Source organism: Miniopterus natalensis, chromosome 2 (assembly GCF_054644295.1).
Source record: "Miniopterus natalensis isolate mMinNat1 chromosome 2, mMinNat1.hap1, whole genome shotgun sequence".
Lineage (NCBI taxonomy): Eukaryota > Metazoa > Chordata > Mammalia > Chiroptera > Miniopteridae > Miniopterus > Miniopterus natalensis.
Window position 1 is genome coordinate 173287057 of NC_142082.1, and position 14870 is coordinate 173301926.

The window sequence follows — 14870 nt, forward strand, 5'->3', positions numbered from 1 at the left end:
GCATAGCGGTTAGACATTTAATTATAAAGTGATCCCCACCGATTATTCCTGTTCCCATTGGGCACCGTGATACATAGTTATTATTAGCTCTTGTGATTTTTTCCCCTCTTTTTTCTATTTTATTTCCTTCTTGTTGATTCTTCTGCAGCGCTTGTGATTTTTTAAAAGCCTTAATTTAAAGCTTCTGGCGTATTCAATATGGTGCTCACCCCCCCCCCCCACCTCCCCAGCTACAATGATCTCCTGAAACAGGAGTCTGTTTATATTCCTACACTCGCCTCTCTACCAAAAACCAAACCAGACCAAGACCAAAACCAAAACACACCCCAACGACGACTCTCAGCAGGGCTCTGGTGCCACGGCCTCTTTGTCCACTTGCGGTTGTCTGTCCACACTTATTCGAGTGACTTTTTAGACCCAGGAACACAAGCAGTTTCACAGTCTGCACCTGCTGCTGTTTCCTTGGCCTGCAATGCTAGTCACCGTTCTTTGCGTGGAGAATGAACACTTACTTTCGAAAACTCGAATACCTGTCAGGAAACCTTCCCTGGTTCTTCATCCGAGCACCGGCCCCCGCCTCTCAGCTCTGTGCATATTTCTATTTTACTTTTTTAAGTCATCACCGCTCTATGTAAGATTCCATACAGTTTCGTTTTATTTTGAACATCTGTTCTCTACACCCCATAGAACTAATCTTTGTATCCTGTCCCTTAGCAGGGTGCGGCCCCCAAGAAACGTTTATGCAGCTGAAAGGAGCCCACGCTCGGTTGCCAACGACCCAGCGGCCTCCACCACATACCCTGGGCCCAGAATCCCCAAACTACACCTCAAAATCACCATGCTCGTAAGTGCCTCCAGGACACAAATCCCTTTTGCAGGGCTTGAGATGTGTTAGGTCACCGTGACTCACCTTCCTTCGGTCACGGCCCCGAGCAATGCTCCAGGTCTGCCCTGGCTTGAGGCACAGCTGCGGGAGGCAGGGGGGCCGTCCAGCCGGCCTGGAGCCCGGCCCCACCAGACCCCTGCCTGCCCCTACCCCCTCTAGGCTTTCAGGTGGACCCGTCCAGGTGCGTGTCACTTCTGAGCCGCGTGGCCCCGCAGAGCCCTCGGGGACCCCTAGCTCGGCCCCAGCAGCAGCAGCCGCGCGCGCGGCAGCGGGACGGCGTGGGCGGGGCGGGGTGGGTGTCAGCGCGGGGCCGCCCTCTCCCCGCCGAGGCGCAGGGGCAGCCCCTGGGAGGGGAAGCCCTGGGTGCTGGAGGCCTGGCACCCCGGAAATCCCGCGGGAAGCAGGGGCGGGGAGGGAGATCAGTTTCTCCGGAGTTGTGCAACCGCGGGGCCGGGAGCCGGACGTTTCCGCTCGCGCCCCGCGCGCCCCCGCGCAGCCCACCCCGCCGACCCCACCCCGTCCGAACCAAAAGCGAAAGGAGCCGCGGGGCCCCCTCCCCGCGCGGCGTGGCGTCCGCAGGGAGGTCGCCGCGCGCTTCCAGTTCGGCGGGGCCGCCACTTTGTGACTTCACCGGTTTCGCAACAAGCCGGGGCCACTCGCGCCCCACCCGCCCGGCCGCCCGGCCACCCAGCCGCCGGCGCCCGCAGCCTCCCGGCCCCTCCGCGCCTCGCCTCGCCTCGCCTCGCCTCCCTCGGCGGCTCCTCCCGCCTCCGCCGAGCCCCGCGTCCCGCCCGGGCGCCCGCACGTGGCGCCCCGCCCCCCGCAGCCCCGGGCGCAGCGCACTCCCGCGGCGATGCCCTGCTTCCTGAAGGGAATGGCCTTCGTGCCCTTCCTCCTGGTGACCTGGTCGTCGGCCGCCTTCATCATCTCCTACGTGGTGGCGGTGCTCTCGGGGCACGTGAACCCCTTCCTCCCCTACATCAGGTGAGCGCGGGAGCGCGGCGGCCAGGGCGGCGGGGGCCGGCGGGCACTGGGGGGCCTGGGGGGCCTGGGGGGCCTGCAGGCGGGACGGCGGCCACGGGCGGGCGAGTCCGAGGCGGGGGCGCGCCCCGAGGGCCCCTGCGCGCCGAGCAGTGGCAGCAGGGGGGTTCGGTTCGACAGAACCGCACAGAACTTTCCGACCGGGGGCGGGGCGGCGTGTTCTCCGGCAGTGCCGATGCCCCTTGGTCGGGGTGCAGGCCGGGGTGCAGGCCGGGGTGCAGGTGTGAGCCAGAGCAGCTCGCGTTATTTCACTTCTGCTTCCCAGCATCCTCGGGAGGGGATCGCGGGTTCACTTTTTCAAGAAAGGAAACGCTTCAGGAGGTGTTGAAACGCCGGCCGTGGACGCTGGTGTCACCGCTGGGAGCTGGGACGCGGCGCGGGCAGAATCCCCCCGGGTAGCCCAGGCCCGGAGCAGCCTCCGCTCCCTCCGGGAGAGCTCGGGCCCACGCAGGACCCCTGGGGGTTCTGTGCCCCCAAAGTCGGAGCCCTCGAGCTGCGAGCAACTTGTGACAACTCTTGTGCTGTCGCTGTGCCGTTTCACTTTTCACGAGTGTTGGTCTCCACCTTTTGGGGGTCAGTTCATCTCATCACGGCCCAGGACTCATGTCCTGATGCCCTTCGTGTGGTTCCCAGCTCTGTGCTGGGACCTCCCGACCTGCACTCTCAGTAAGTGGCATCTGTCACTGCCAGAGAAGCGTCTCCCCGAGGTGCTGTCCCACCCCCGGCCTGCAAGTTCTGTGGGGTCCCGTGGAACCGAACCCCCCGCCGCCACTGCTCAGCGCTCAGGGACTCCAGCTCTGTGCCTTGTCCGTAGCAGTGATTATTAGAACGATTCGTCTTTACCCAGGTGGTGCGGCGCCCCTGAGTCTGTTGGCTGGTGAGGGGACAGTAAAGTTGGTGACGTGGAGTTTGTGGAGATGACACAGATGTAAGGCCTCTGCCCCTGCGGCCCTCCTGCCTAGTGCGCGTATTCTGCAGTGTTTTCTGTGGGTGTGGAAGGGGGAGTGAAGGTGAGGCGAGAGGAGAGGAGAGTTTAGAGGAGCGCTGAGGGGAGCATTGTGGAGACGGCAAATCCGCGGTCATGGTGGTTTTGTTCATACAGAAAGAGGCGTCGCGTGCATCGGGCAACCTTTCCTGTCCGGCCTTGGGCTCCTTCAGGGACCCAGGTTTGGTGTCTCATCTCAGTCCCAAGCGCCACTGTCTCGCTCCTCTTGGTCCTGAGGCAGGATGGATCTCCTTAGACTTGTGCTAAAAGCTTCTCTCCCTGCCCGGCTGGGGCTCAGCGGTTGAGCATTTGCCTAGGATCCAGGAGATCGGGGTTCGCTTCCCGGTCAGGGCACATGCCCGGGTTGTGAGCTCCATCCCCAGTTGGGGGCTTGTAGGAGGCAGCTGATCAATGACGACTCTCTCTGAAATCATTAAAGATACACTAAAAAAAAAAAAGCTTCTCTCACTGCAGTGTTTTGTTTAGTTTCTCTAATTTCTTAATAAGAATTTATTTGAGCCCGTCCAGGCATGGCTCAGCAGTTGAGCATCAACCTAGGATCCAGGAGATCGGGGTTCGCTTCCCGGTCAGGGCCCATGCCCGGGTTATGGGCTCTATTCCCAGTCAGGGGCGTGCAGGAGGCAGCTGATCAATGACTCTCTCTCATCATTGATGTTTCTATCTCTCTCCCTCTCCTTTCCTCTCTCTGAAGTCAATAAAGATATATTTTTTAAAAATAAATAAATAAATAAATAAAAAGAATTTATTTGAGCCCTAGCCAGCTTGGCTCAGTGGTTAGGGCATCAGTCTGAGGACTGAAGGGTCCCGGGTACTATTCCAGCCAAGGTCCGTACCTAGGTTGCAGGCTTGAACCCAGGCCCTGGTTAGGGCATGTGTGGGAAGGCAACCAATCCATGTGTCTTTCTCTCACCCACTCTCTCTGAAAAGCAGTGGAAAAAAGATCCCCAGGTAAGGATTAAAAAAGAAAGAAAAAAATTTTTATGTGAGTCCAACTGAAGACACGTGCCAGGGAGCAAGATCCCAAACGCTCTCCTCCCTGCAGTGCATTTTATTGAGAAAAGAGTAGCTGTGTTTGTCTAGGATCTGAAGGTCAGGGACAGATAATATTTGATAGGCTTTGTCCAGGCAGCCACAGGCAGGGTTTAAGCCTTTGTAATGTTAAGGTGTCTGACACAGTTGTGATTAATATCACCTACAAGGTGAACTTGAAAGGGAAGGCGTTCAGGAATGGGGAAATGAGCTGACAAGATGAACCCCTTGTGAAATGCTCATATCACACGCATGCCAGGGAACAGGTTTTAAATTTAACAAGGAAAGGAAGCCTTTAGGAAAGGTGGAATTATCAGAGAAAAAGGCGTGTGATTGCTCCCTTGTTTCCAGGAGTCATCAGCCTACATACAAACAGCTAACGTGTGGATTGCTTGCCCACATGTGCCTGGGCACTTGGTTGTCCTCGCTCTCTGCCTGTAAGAGCGGCTGGAGCGCTGGATTGCCTCTATCCCTCTTAAAAAAACCAAGTCATTGAGGAAAGGGCAAGATGTACCTAAGAGCTAGATATCGGGGCCCAATGATTGTGCCAGGTTGATCAGTTTTGCCCAGCATCTTCTATATCTCATCTCTGCTGCCAGTACCTCTTACTCTGCCTTAATCCTGCTCCCTCCACTTCCTCTAACCACACTGGCTCCTTCCCTGGGCCTTAAGTGTGCCAGGCCTCCCCCATACCCAGTCTTACCTATTCACCATTGCACCTATCCATCCCCTGCTAACCAACTGTGTGGTTTACTTATGTTGATTTCCTGTCTTCCCTCTGGAGTGTAAGATTCACGAAGGTTTTCATTATTTTTTGAATTAGTATTTCTCACACACTCACTATGGGTATTGCTATTCTTGTCCCTAGGGCAGGGCAGATGGTTTTAGGGAAGGTGTGATCAGGTCATTGGTGGTTGGGATATACAGACAGATATTCCTTGATTTGTGTTATGTCCTGATAAACCCATGTTAAGTTGAATATATCGACGTAAAGAACATTCAAACCTGTAGAGAATTTTTCTTTTTAAAAAATTTTTATTATTGTTTTTCTTACGTTGTAGAGAATTTTTATAAGAGTTTACTTGAGCCAAACTAATGACATGTGCCCGGGGCAAGATCTCACTGCTTCTGAGTAACAGTTTTGCAGCTTCTTTTATGCATTTGAGATTGAGAGAACATTAGGAAGAGTAGTTGGAGATTGGAGGAAGTAACTCGGGGATTGGATTGCAGGACAGTGAACAAGATCATGTGCTCTCCTAAGGGTTGATACCCCCTTCAAGGGGTCTTGCTTCTGGTATTTCAAAGGTGTGCTAACTTGGATGCACAAGAACAATGGGCAGAGCTGGTTTAAAACCTCTCACTAAAGAAGTTCTATGCCTGGGGCGTAACCACCCACCATGACCTGCCCATTTTGGAATTTATGATTAGATCACCCAGTGAGGTTACTTTCCATAGAACCTCCCCGCTTATTTTGGTCCAAAATATCTAAAGTTGAAACTGCATTTAGTACACCTAACCTACTGAACAAGGTAGCTTAGCCTAGCCTACCTTAAACATGCTCAGAACACATACATTAGTGAATAGTTGGGCAAAATCACATAATAAAATGTCTATTTTATGATAAAGTGTTGAATATCTCATGTAATGTGTTGAATACTGTACTGAAAGTGGAAAACAGAATGGTCGTATGGGAACTCTCCATTGACCGTTAACACAGCTGAAAGCACACTGGGCCTGAAGAATGTTTGAAGCACTGAACTAAAACAAAGAATGCTGGCAACGCAGTACACTGCGGAGTGCTGGTTGCTTACCTTTGGGGCTGTGTGCCTGACTGGGAGCTGGGGCCCACTGCCACTGTCCAGCGTCACCAGACTATCGTACCGAACATTACTAGCCTGGGAAAAGATAAAAATTCACAATTTGAATTATGGTTCCTGTTGAATGCCTATTGCTTTCGAACCATAGCAATGTAAAAAAATGCAAGTAGAACCATCATAAGTTGGGGACCATGTGTATTTAAGATGGGTCTCCTTTTACGTGATGACGTTCAGCCAATCGGATGTTCTGATGTTTTGTTTTTTTAACAATGTTGAACACTGAGTAAGAGCCATTGCTTTTTAATTAGGAGCCAGAACCCACGGAGGACCAATATCCAGTGTGACATTCAAACTAAGTTTCCTTATCAGATATTGTCTTATTACATTGTTATTCTTCAATATGTTGGATAATTGGGCAAATCACTCTTAAACATATAGAAAGACGGTCAAGTAAAAATTCAAATTAAAACTCACTGATGCAATTTTTCATCCACTAGATTGGCAGAAACCCAAATGTTTGACACACTCTGTTGGTGAGACTTTGGGAAAACAGGCTTTCATATGTTGCTAGTGGGAATGTAAATTGATTCAATCTCTAGAGAGGGACTTTGGCATTACCTATCAAAATGACAAAAACATATATCTAGCCCCTCTGGCGTGGCTCAGCAGTTGAGCATCGACCTATGATCCAGGAGATCACAGTTCGATTCCTGGTCAGGGCACATGCACGGGTTTTGGGCTCAATCCCCAGTAGGGGCCTTGCAAGAAGCAGCCAGTCAATGACTCTCATCATTGTTGATATTTCTATTTCTCTCCCCTTCTCACTTCCTTTCCCTGAAATCAACAATAATATATATATATATATATATATATATATATATATATATATATATATATATACACAAAGTTACTCACAGCATTGCTTTTCATAACAAAAGGTTGGCAACCATACAAACATCCATGAGGAGAAGGACTGGCTAAATAAATATACTTTATCCAAAGACGATCTCAAACAAAATCTATACATAGAATACTCTTTAAATGAATGCATTGATATGGAAAAATCTCTGATATATTGTTACTTGGAAAAAGCAAGATGCGGAACAAAATATGCTACCAAGTAGTGAAGGAGGTGGGTGGGGCTTGAGGGGTAAAGGAGGGTAATATGCATTTATATTTGCTTACATAAAGAAACTTATGAAAGTGGTTTATCTGTGTATTATGGCCAGAGTAGGTCATGGTCAAGGAGACCTTCGCAGGTGAGAAATAAGGTGGAAATAAGACCTTTTTTACTTTAAAAATATTAATCTTGTTACTTTGAGATGATTGTCAATTTACATGAAGTTGTAAAAAATACAGAAAGATCCCATGTATCTTTTACCCAGTTTATCTCAAAGCTAACGTCTTGCAAACCTGGAATCCCTTTTGGTATGTAGTTAACTTTTAACCAAATGGATGGGTTTCTGGTCAGAAAATTAAATTAGAAACATGGGATTCAAACAGTTACTAAACTTTTTTTTAAAATATATCTTTATTGATTTCAGAGAGAGGAAAGGAGAGGGAGAGAGAGAGATAGAAACATCAATGATGAGTCATTGATCGAGTCCGCAACCCGGGCATGTGCCCTGACCGGGAATCGAACCCCGATCGCCTGGATCCCAGGTTGACGCTCAACCGCTGAGCCACGCCTGGCTGGGCCTAAATTTTTTTTTTTTATTGTTCTCACCCGAGGATATTTTTTCCATTGCTTTTCAGAGAGAGTAGAAGGGAGAGAGAGAGAGAAACCTTGACATGAGAGAGATACAGTGATTGGTTGCCTCCTGCATGCACCCCGACCAGGTCTGGGGATCCAGCCTGCAACTAGGTATGTGCCCTTGGCTGGAATTAAACCCAGGACCCTTCAATCTGAAGGCGGACATTCTAACCCTGAGCCAAACCGGCTAGGGCTAGGGCACAGCTGCTAAATTTAACAAGTTGGAACAGCACAGTGTGATGTTTCTGGATTATGAGACCATTAATGTGAGGATGTCAAAACCAAGGACAAACAAAAGTCAATGTGGAAGGATTAGTTTAGATTTTCACAAGGTTACACTCACATTCTTGAGCACCATCTGGTTAATTTGTTATAGTTTCTCCTATTTCCTCTGTGACCAAATCCCTCAGGCTATCTTGGATCACCAGTTACTTATTAACTCCTCTTAGCTGATAAGCTACTCTCTTTTACATCTTCTTTGGCTTGTGTCTCATGCTTCCTGAATGTTTTGTGGCCCTTTAAAGTTTTGCCAATTCTGCATCCTGGTTGCATCCTTTATTAGCCTAGTCTCACTTTTTGTCAAGTGCTGTTTGCTGGATGAGTGTGGTCTTTGGTCCTTCCCATTGTTCCCCCTCATGACCACAAACCCTGCTTGGTGATTGGTGGCAGAAAACTGGGTCACCTAAAATTAAGCCACTAAAAGGGGGACCAAAGTGACATAGTAGACAATGTAAAAGAGGTTAGTCATTTAGTTAACAATCACAGAATTTAGGTTATAATCATAAAGTACTGATTCTCATAGTGTACAAAATTCATTTTAATGAATACTTCTTACAATGAACAAAACAAAATGAAAAGACACATTTCTTAAAATGAACAAAAATCCTAAAATGATTCATTCAGGTGCTGATTTTTTAAGGGAGGAGCACATGATTTTCCAATACTGTTTTATGATTGCGTGATCCAAAGTCCTTGATATCATATTTGTCTTTTTAATTTATTTTTATTTTTTAAAAAATATGTCTATTGATTTCAGAAAGAGGAAGGGAGTGGGGGAGAGAGAGAGAGAGAAACATCAATGATGAGAGAGGCGTCATTGATCGGCTGCCTCCTGCACGCCCCCTGCTGGGGATCAAGCCCACAACTCGGGCATGTGCCCTGACCAGGAGTCGAACCGCGATCTCCTGGATCCTAAATCGACGCTCAACTGCTGAGCCATGCCCGGCCAGGCCACATTTATCTTTTGAAGGATGATAGGAAGAAGTCATTTTTGCAGAAATGTTTTCACTTCAGTTTTCCCAATGATCATTCTTAATCTGTATATAAGGATATTGATCATGTTTATTGTCTGTCTCTCACGCAAAAGTTCTATGAGGGTAGAGAGTTAGGGTCTGTTCACGGCTGCATCCCCAGCCTTTATTTTATTTTAATTTTTTTGGTTAATCCTCACCTGAGGATATTTTTTTCCACTGGAGATTGAACCTGCAACCTAGATACATGCCCTTGACTGGGAATTGAACCTGGGACCCTTTGGTGCTCTGGCTGATGTTCTAACCACTGAGCAACATCAGCAGGGTGTCCCCAGCACTTATGACAGTGCCAGACAAATAGGAGGTGTTTAGTAAATATCGACTGAATGCTAAGATAACTCACAACATAAGGGCCTGTTTTATTGATCTCGTCAGCTGCTCTTCAATTGCTAACTGATTCTGCCAGCGTTCACTGTTGATTAACTTGGTTGTGGTTCCAGCTCTCCTCCAACACCATTTCTACTGGCTTCATGAAATTCTCCTTATTTTACAAGGGTAGGGACTTTGGCACCAATTTGACTACTTACTTATCAACTCCTCCCCGACGATAAGCCACTTTCTTTTATACCCTCTGCTTTGGCTGGGTCTCATGCTTCCAGAACATTCTGAGACCCTTGACTTTTAAAGTCTTGCCAGTTCTGCATCCTGGTTGCTTTTGAGTAGCCTGGCCTCACTTCTTGTCAAGTGCTGTTTGCTGGATGAATGTGGCCTTTGGTCCCTCTCATTGTTCCTCCTCATGACCACAAGCCCGGTGCAGTGATTGGTGGCAGAAAACTGGGTCACCTAGTGAATATTCACCATGTTGAGTATTTACAACATTTGGAACCACACTGAGAGGCAGTAGAGTGTGTTGGATACAGGAGCAACTTCAGAGCAGGCAGCTGTGGTGAAAACACACGTCTGCCATCTGCCCCAGCTGTGGGACTTTGGACAAGTTACTTTACCTCTCTCTGCTTCCCTGTGGGTTAATAATAGCACCTCCCCCATGAAGTAACACATGAGCCCCCCTAGAACTCATTGACACCCTGGTCCAAGGACATAATGAATTCTCCGTAAGCAATTGCTATTAGTATTACCAAGGGACAAGTCCACATTGGTCTGGATAGATGCTAGTGTTAAGTAGGGAAAGGACATTTGGTTGAGGGCTGATTTTTATAAGTGATGGGTGTAGTTGTGCCCATAAAAGAAACTTTCTTAACCAACCTCAACTTAATGAATTTGGTGGTTTAACTGATAACCTCATTCTCTGAAACATATACTGACTCGAGCCCGTGGGCCCTGAAAACCTCTCCCGGCGGTGGCCGCTTTGAGCCGCTTGCTCGCGTCTTCGGCCTCTTTCTTTGTCCCCTTATCAAATGCCAGCTGCGCTTGTTCCCAAAAGTGTTTATGCCAAGTTGTACTGTTTTTATCATAACGGTGTGCTTTAACTCAATACACGTAAACTGTTGGCCTGTAAGTGCAAAAAGAGAATTGTAGTTTCTAAGAAAACTCGATAAGAATGTTTTGGGGAAAGATTCAAAAGAGACAAGTCAAAAAATTGCAGTCTGTTTAATAGTGTTTATGACATATGTAAAGATTTACAGAAACTGTTAAAAAAAAAAAAATCACACAACAGCCAGAAGGATATGGCACTCAAATGGCTTTAAAAGTGTCTAAGATTTTTCTCCACTTTAAAGAAACCAAAACGAAATGAAACAATTCCGGGTAGGCGTGGTTTATGTATCAGAAAGACATATGTTGGATTTGTACTCATGTAACAGCCTTGGCCTACGTCAGCAAGTAGGCAAGGGGATTTGCATTTCTGTTTGTGGTGTGTACGTTTCCATATAATTTTTGATGACTTCCTGCCTAAACTAACTTTTTGATTACCAGCTACATTGAATTTCAGGCAGTGGTGACCTTTGCTTTCCTGTTCAACCGAAACAGTGGGGTCTGGGATAATAAAGACTCAGAGAACAAGGTCTGTGCATAGAGCCACACATCCTGGCATGATGCTAACGACACTTCGGTCCTTACAGTGCAGTGATTATTACCTCCTAGTGTTTCTAAGCTACGATGTCACGAGGATGAAAAGGCAGGCATGCCATTTATAACACTTAGCTGAGAAAAGTACCATTCTTTTAAATGATGATTTATAGTTTACTATATTCTAGAAGAAAACATGACCCAAATTATTTAATTCTAATAAAAGCATAAGGACAGTATTGAGGATCCCAATCTTTTACAGCTTGAAAATTAATTGAGGTGATGGATGCAGCATTCGGCTTCTGAGCCAACAGTCGATATGTAATTTCTCCTCTGTTCAATTAAAAAAAAATGCTTTTATTGACTTCAGAGAGGAAGGGAGAAGGAGAGAGAGTTCGAAACATCAGTGATGAGAGTCATTGATCGGCTGCCTCCTGCTCGCCCCCTACTGGAGATTGAGCCCTCAACCCGGGCATGTGCCCTGATGGGGAATCGAACCGTAATCTCCTGGTTCATGGGTTGACACTCAACTACTGAGCCACACCGGCCAGGCTCCTCTGTTCAATTTTAATTTTCTATGGTCACTTGATTACATGACAGTTTCTCCCCACTAACTTAAATAGAATTGTGAACATTTTTCTTCTGTTACTCCTATTTTTAAGAAGGCATTAGAATGTTGCTCAAAAGTCTCAACTGATGAGAGCTGACAGCTTTTAAATATAATGGCTCAAATTCAACTTTATAGAAAAGAGCGGTCACTTGATGGTCCTCTTTACCTGACAGCGATCGCCTTTCACCCCATCAAGAACGTGCATGGTAGAGTTACCGCATGCCGAGGACAGCCTTCTAACGGCTTGGGGAGGCATGGCTGATGCCCGGTTGGCTGTAAATATACAACACTGTAAACTCATATGGAAATACGTTGTCATAACAAGCAGTGGAACAGAGCGCAGCAGAGAAGAGTTCCCAAGCTGTGCCCATTGAAATGAGACCGCTCTCGATGCCTGGCGTGGCTTCCCCATTAACTATCTATGTGGCCTTAAGCAAGTTACTTTTCTAATAGTAAGTACTTTCCTTATAATATTGTGAAGACCAAATACAATGTGCCTGGCCGAGTGCAAGCACTGAGGAAATGTTCACTGCTTTTCTTTTGTAAGATTCGCAGCTGTGGTCCAAGCAGGATGGTTTCTAGATACTCTTCCCTCAGAAAACTTCTCGAGTTTGACGTAACGCCTCCCTCTTCGTTACCACCCTGGGCCCAGCCGTTGTCATCTCTTGACAAATTCTTACTCCAGTTGAACTAAAGTATATTTCTACACCATCCTCCGTGTATCTATGGCATTATGCTGGGATTCGTGTGTAACATAGATGTAATAAACAGTTCATCATGGCTGTTCGGAGGCCAAAAAACAAAAAAAGTAAAATAAAGGGTGGTGCCGCAGGCTTGCCCGTTTATCATCCAGCCAAGTTACCCAGGCCCCAGCTGGCTCAGTAGTTTGACGGCGCTTCCTAACGGTCTCCCTGCCTCTCTGTAGTCTTTTTGTAACATCCCTCAAGCACGTCAACTTCGTATCACTTCCCTGCTCGCCGCCCTCAACAGCTGCCCATCAGGCTTAGGATGACACTCGGAGTCCTCACCACGACACCACCACCCAAGCGGCTGTCTGTGACCCCCGTTCGCACACACGTGTCCCCGCTCACTTCCCTCCCGCCACCACTTCCTCGCAGTTCCTGTAATATATCCCCACCTGAAGGCCTTTCACTTTGCTCTTCTCTGCTTGTAATTTTCCCGGCCCGATATTCACTCCATTCAGATCTCTGTTCAGGTACCCTTCCCAGAACACCGTCTCAGTGGGCGGCTCACCGGTCACCCTCTGTCTCCCGATCCAGCTTTTCTCTTCTGCACAGCGTGACTCACTACTTTTATTGCCCCCCCACCAGAGTATAAGTTCCACCAACTTCATTCTCCACGGCTACAAAGCTGCCCGTTAGCGTAGAAAGCAATCGGTAGCTATGTGTGATCAATGGGTCCTTGAATTTTGTGTTAGGTATTAAGTTTCTTGAAGATAGCAAATTATTTTTTCATCTTTGTAGCCCCATTAACTGGCACAGTTCCCGACACTCAGGTAGTGCTTAACAATTTTTTAAAAAAATGTTGTGTGAGTGAACTGAGAGGAATCTCGGACTGATAGAGGGAAAGCTGCATGTGGGTGGTGTGAGGAGAGAGCAAATTGTACTTATGAGTAGGAAATTCTTTTTACATCTAAAAATAGTTGATATATTTGTTCCTTTACGTGATATATTTAATTATTGTGAAGATAAAGGAAGTAATGGTCTCCTTTTCTAGTGGAGTATTAAGTGTTTTTAGGTTCTAAGTCCTGATTAATCTCCTAAGCAATGGGCCTAGGATTTTAGGTCAACCAAAAACCTCAGTCTGGGCTTGCAGATAATTTTGCATCTTGTCATTTCAGTCCCCTCATAAATCATGACTCCAGGCTTTGCAGTAATGGAATCCCAGCTGTCCAATGATTAAAAGAACAGCATCTGACCAGGCTTGTATTGTCATACATGTTTTCTTTGTATTTCTTTTCACCCCTTTGAGCGTCGAGTGACTGTACACTGGCTTAACATCAGAAATTAGTTTGAAGAACGATGTTAGACAAATAACTTGGAATTTTTCATGATGAACTTCACTTGTAGAAATATAAATAATGGAAATATAGAAGAAAACTGATTTCTTAAGCACAAAGTACCCTAGAAACTACTGTGTACACATGATACCCTCAACAGCTGCTAAGACACATGCAAACGAACAGTTGGTTCCTATCCCCATTTTAATTTTCGGGAAGTGCCTCATTTGCAAGCTGACAAGTGAGGAGGTGGATGGGACTGAGGCAGGGCTGGAACCATATTGCATAAGCCACGTGGTACAGAATCAGTGGTGGGAGTTGGGAAGGGTGAGAGACTACTTCTGCTGGATCAGGGGGCAGCTGATTTTGCCTCTCATTCATTCTTCATTTTCTCTTATTTATTTTTTAAATATGTTTTTATTGATTTTAGAGAGAGAAGAAGGGAGAGGGAGAGAGAGAAAGAAACATCGATGAGATAGATACATCATTGACCGGCTGCCTCCTGACACCCCCTGGGTAGGAAGGTAGGCCCATTGATATTCATGCATTAATTGTGGGTGTTGTAGACTCAGGAGTTCTGAAAGGAAATCGGATTTACCATGACAGTGAATATTTGTTAAAGATGTTTACAATTAAATGATGACATTTGAGAAGCTATGAAATCTTGCCTACTTGACACCTTCCTGGTGATCCCTTTATTATCGGTGGGGACCGGACTCATAGCAGGTCTGCCTCCAGCCTGCCAGTAGTGTGAAGGTTCTTGACTATGTGCAGGGAAGATTTCACAATGCGAGTCCAGGTGAATTTGAGGGTGTGTTTTTAAAGCTGGGGACAGTGAAATGAAGGAAGGGCTTAAGGTAAAAGAAGCAACCAGAGAGAGCCTAGGAAGGGCTGCTTTGGTCCTCTAGAAATGAGTCACATTGAAAGAAGTGAGCCAAGGTGGGGCTGCTGTTAGCTCACTGGAAAGTCAGAGAAAAAGGGGACCTTGGAGACAGGTTCAGGGGGTTAGCCCAAAACAAGCTACCACTGCCTGCTACTCCCCTGGTTGTAAGTATTGTGGGGACCCTTAGAGTTTAGAAAGAAAGCAGAGATGCGAGGCATGGGCACGCTCTAGCAAGAGCATGCTGTGGGTCCCTTGTCTTTAGGCTTTTTTTTTTTTTTCAGAGTGAGGAAGGGAGAGGGAGAGAAAGTTAGAAACATCAATGATGAGAGACAATCCTTGATCAGCTGCCTCCTGCACGCCCCCTACTGGGGATCAAGCCCAAAACCCGGGCATGTGCCCTGACTGGGAATCAAACCATGACCTCCTGGTTCATGGGTTGACATTCAACCACTGAGCTACACCGGCCTGTTGTCTTGAGGCTTTTTATCTTTCTTTGTCTCAGGTCCCAGCTTGCCATTCATCTGTCCCTTTAGGATCCAAACTGCTGTCA

General features: G+C 47.1%; 1 protein-coding gene across 1 annotated transcript in view; it reads left to right on the forward strand.

Annotated features, from left to right (window-relative positions):
• Positions 1-1727: 1727 nt before the first annotated feature.
• The window catches only part of DRAM1 (DNA damage regulated autophagy modulator 1), a 30928-nt gene continuing 17785 nt past the window's right edge, over positions 1728-14870 (forward strand). The window contains exon 1 of the mRNA XM_087813979.1: positions 1728-1870. Within this exon, the coding sequence (XP_087670105.1) occupies positions 1740-1870 (131 nt within the window). The 5' untranslated portion in view covers positions 1728-1739. The remainder of the gene's footprint in view (positions 1871-14870) is intronic.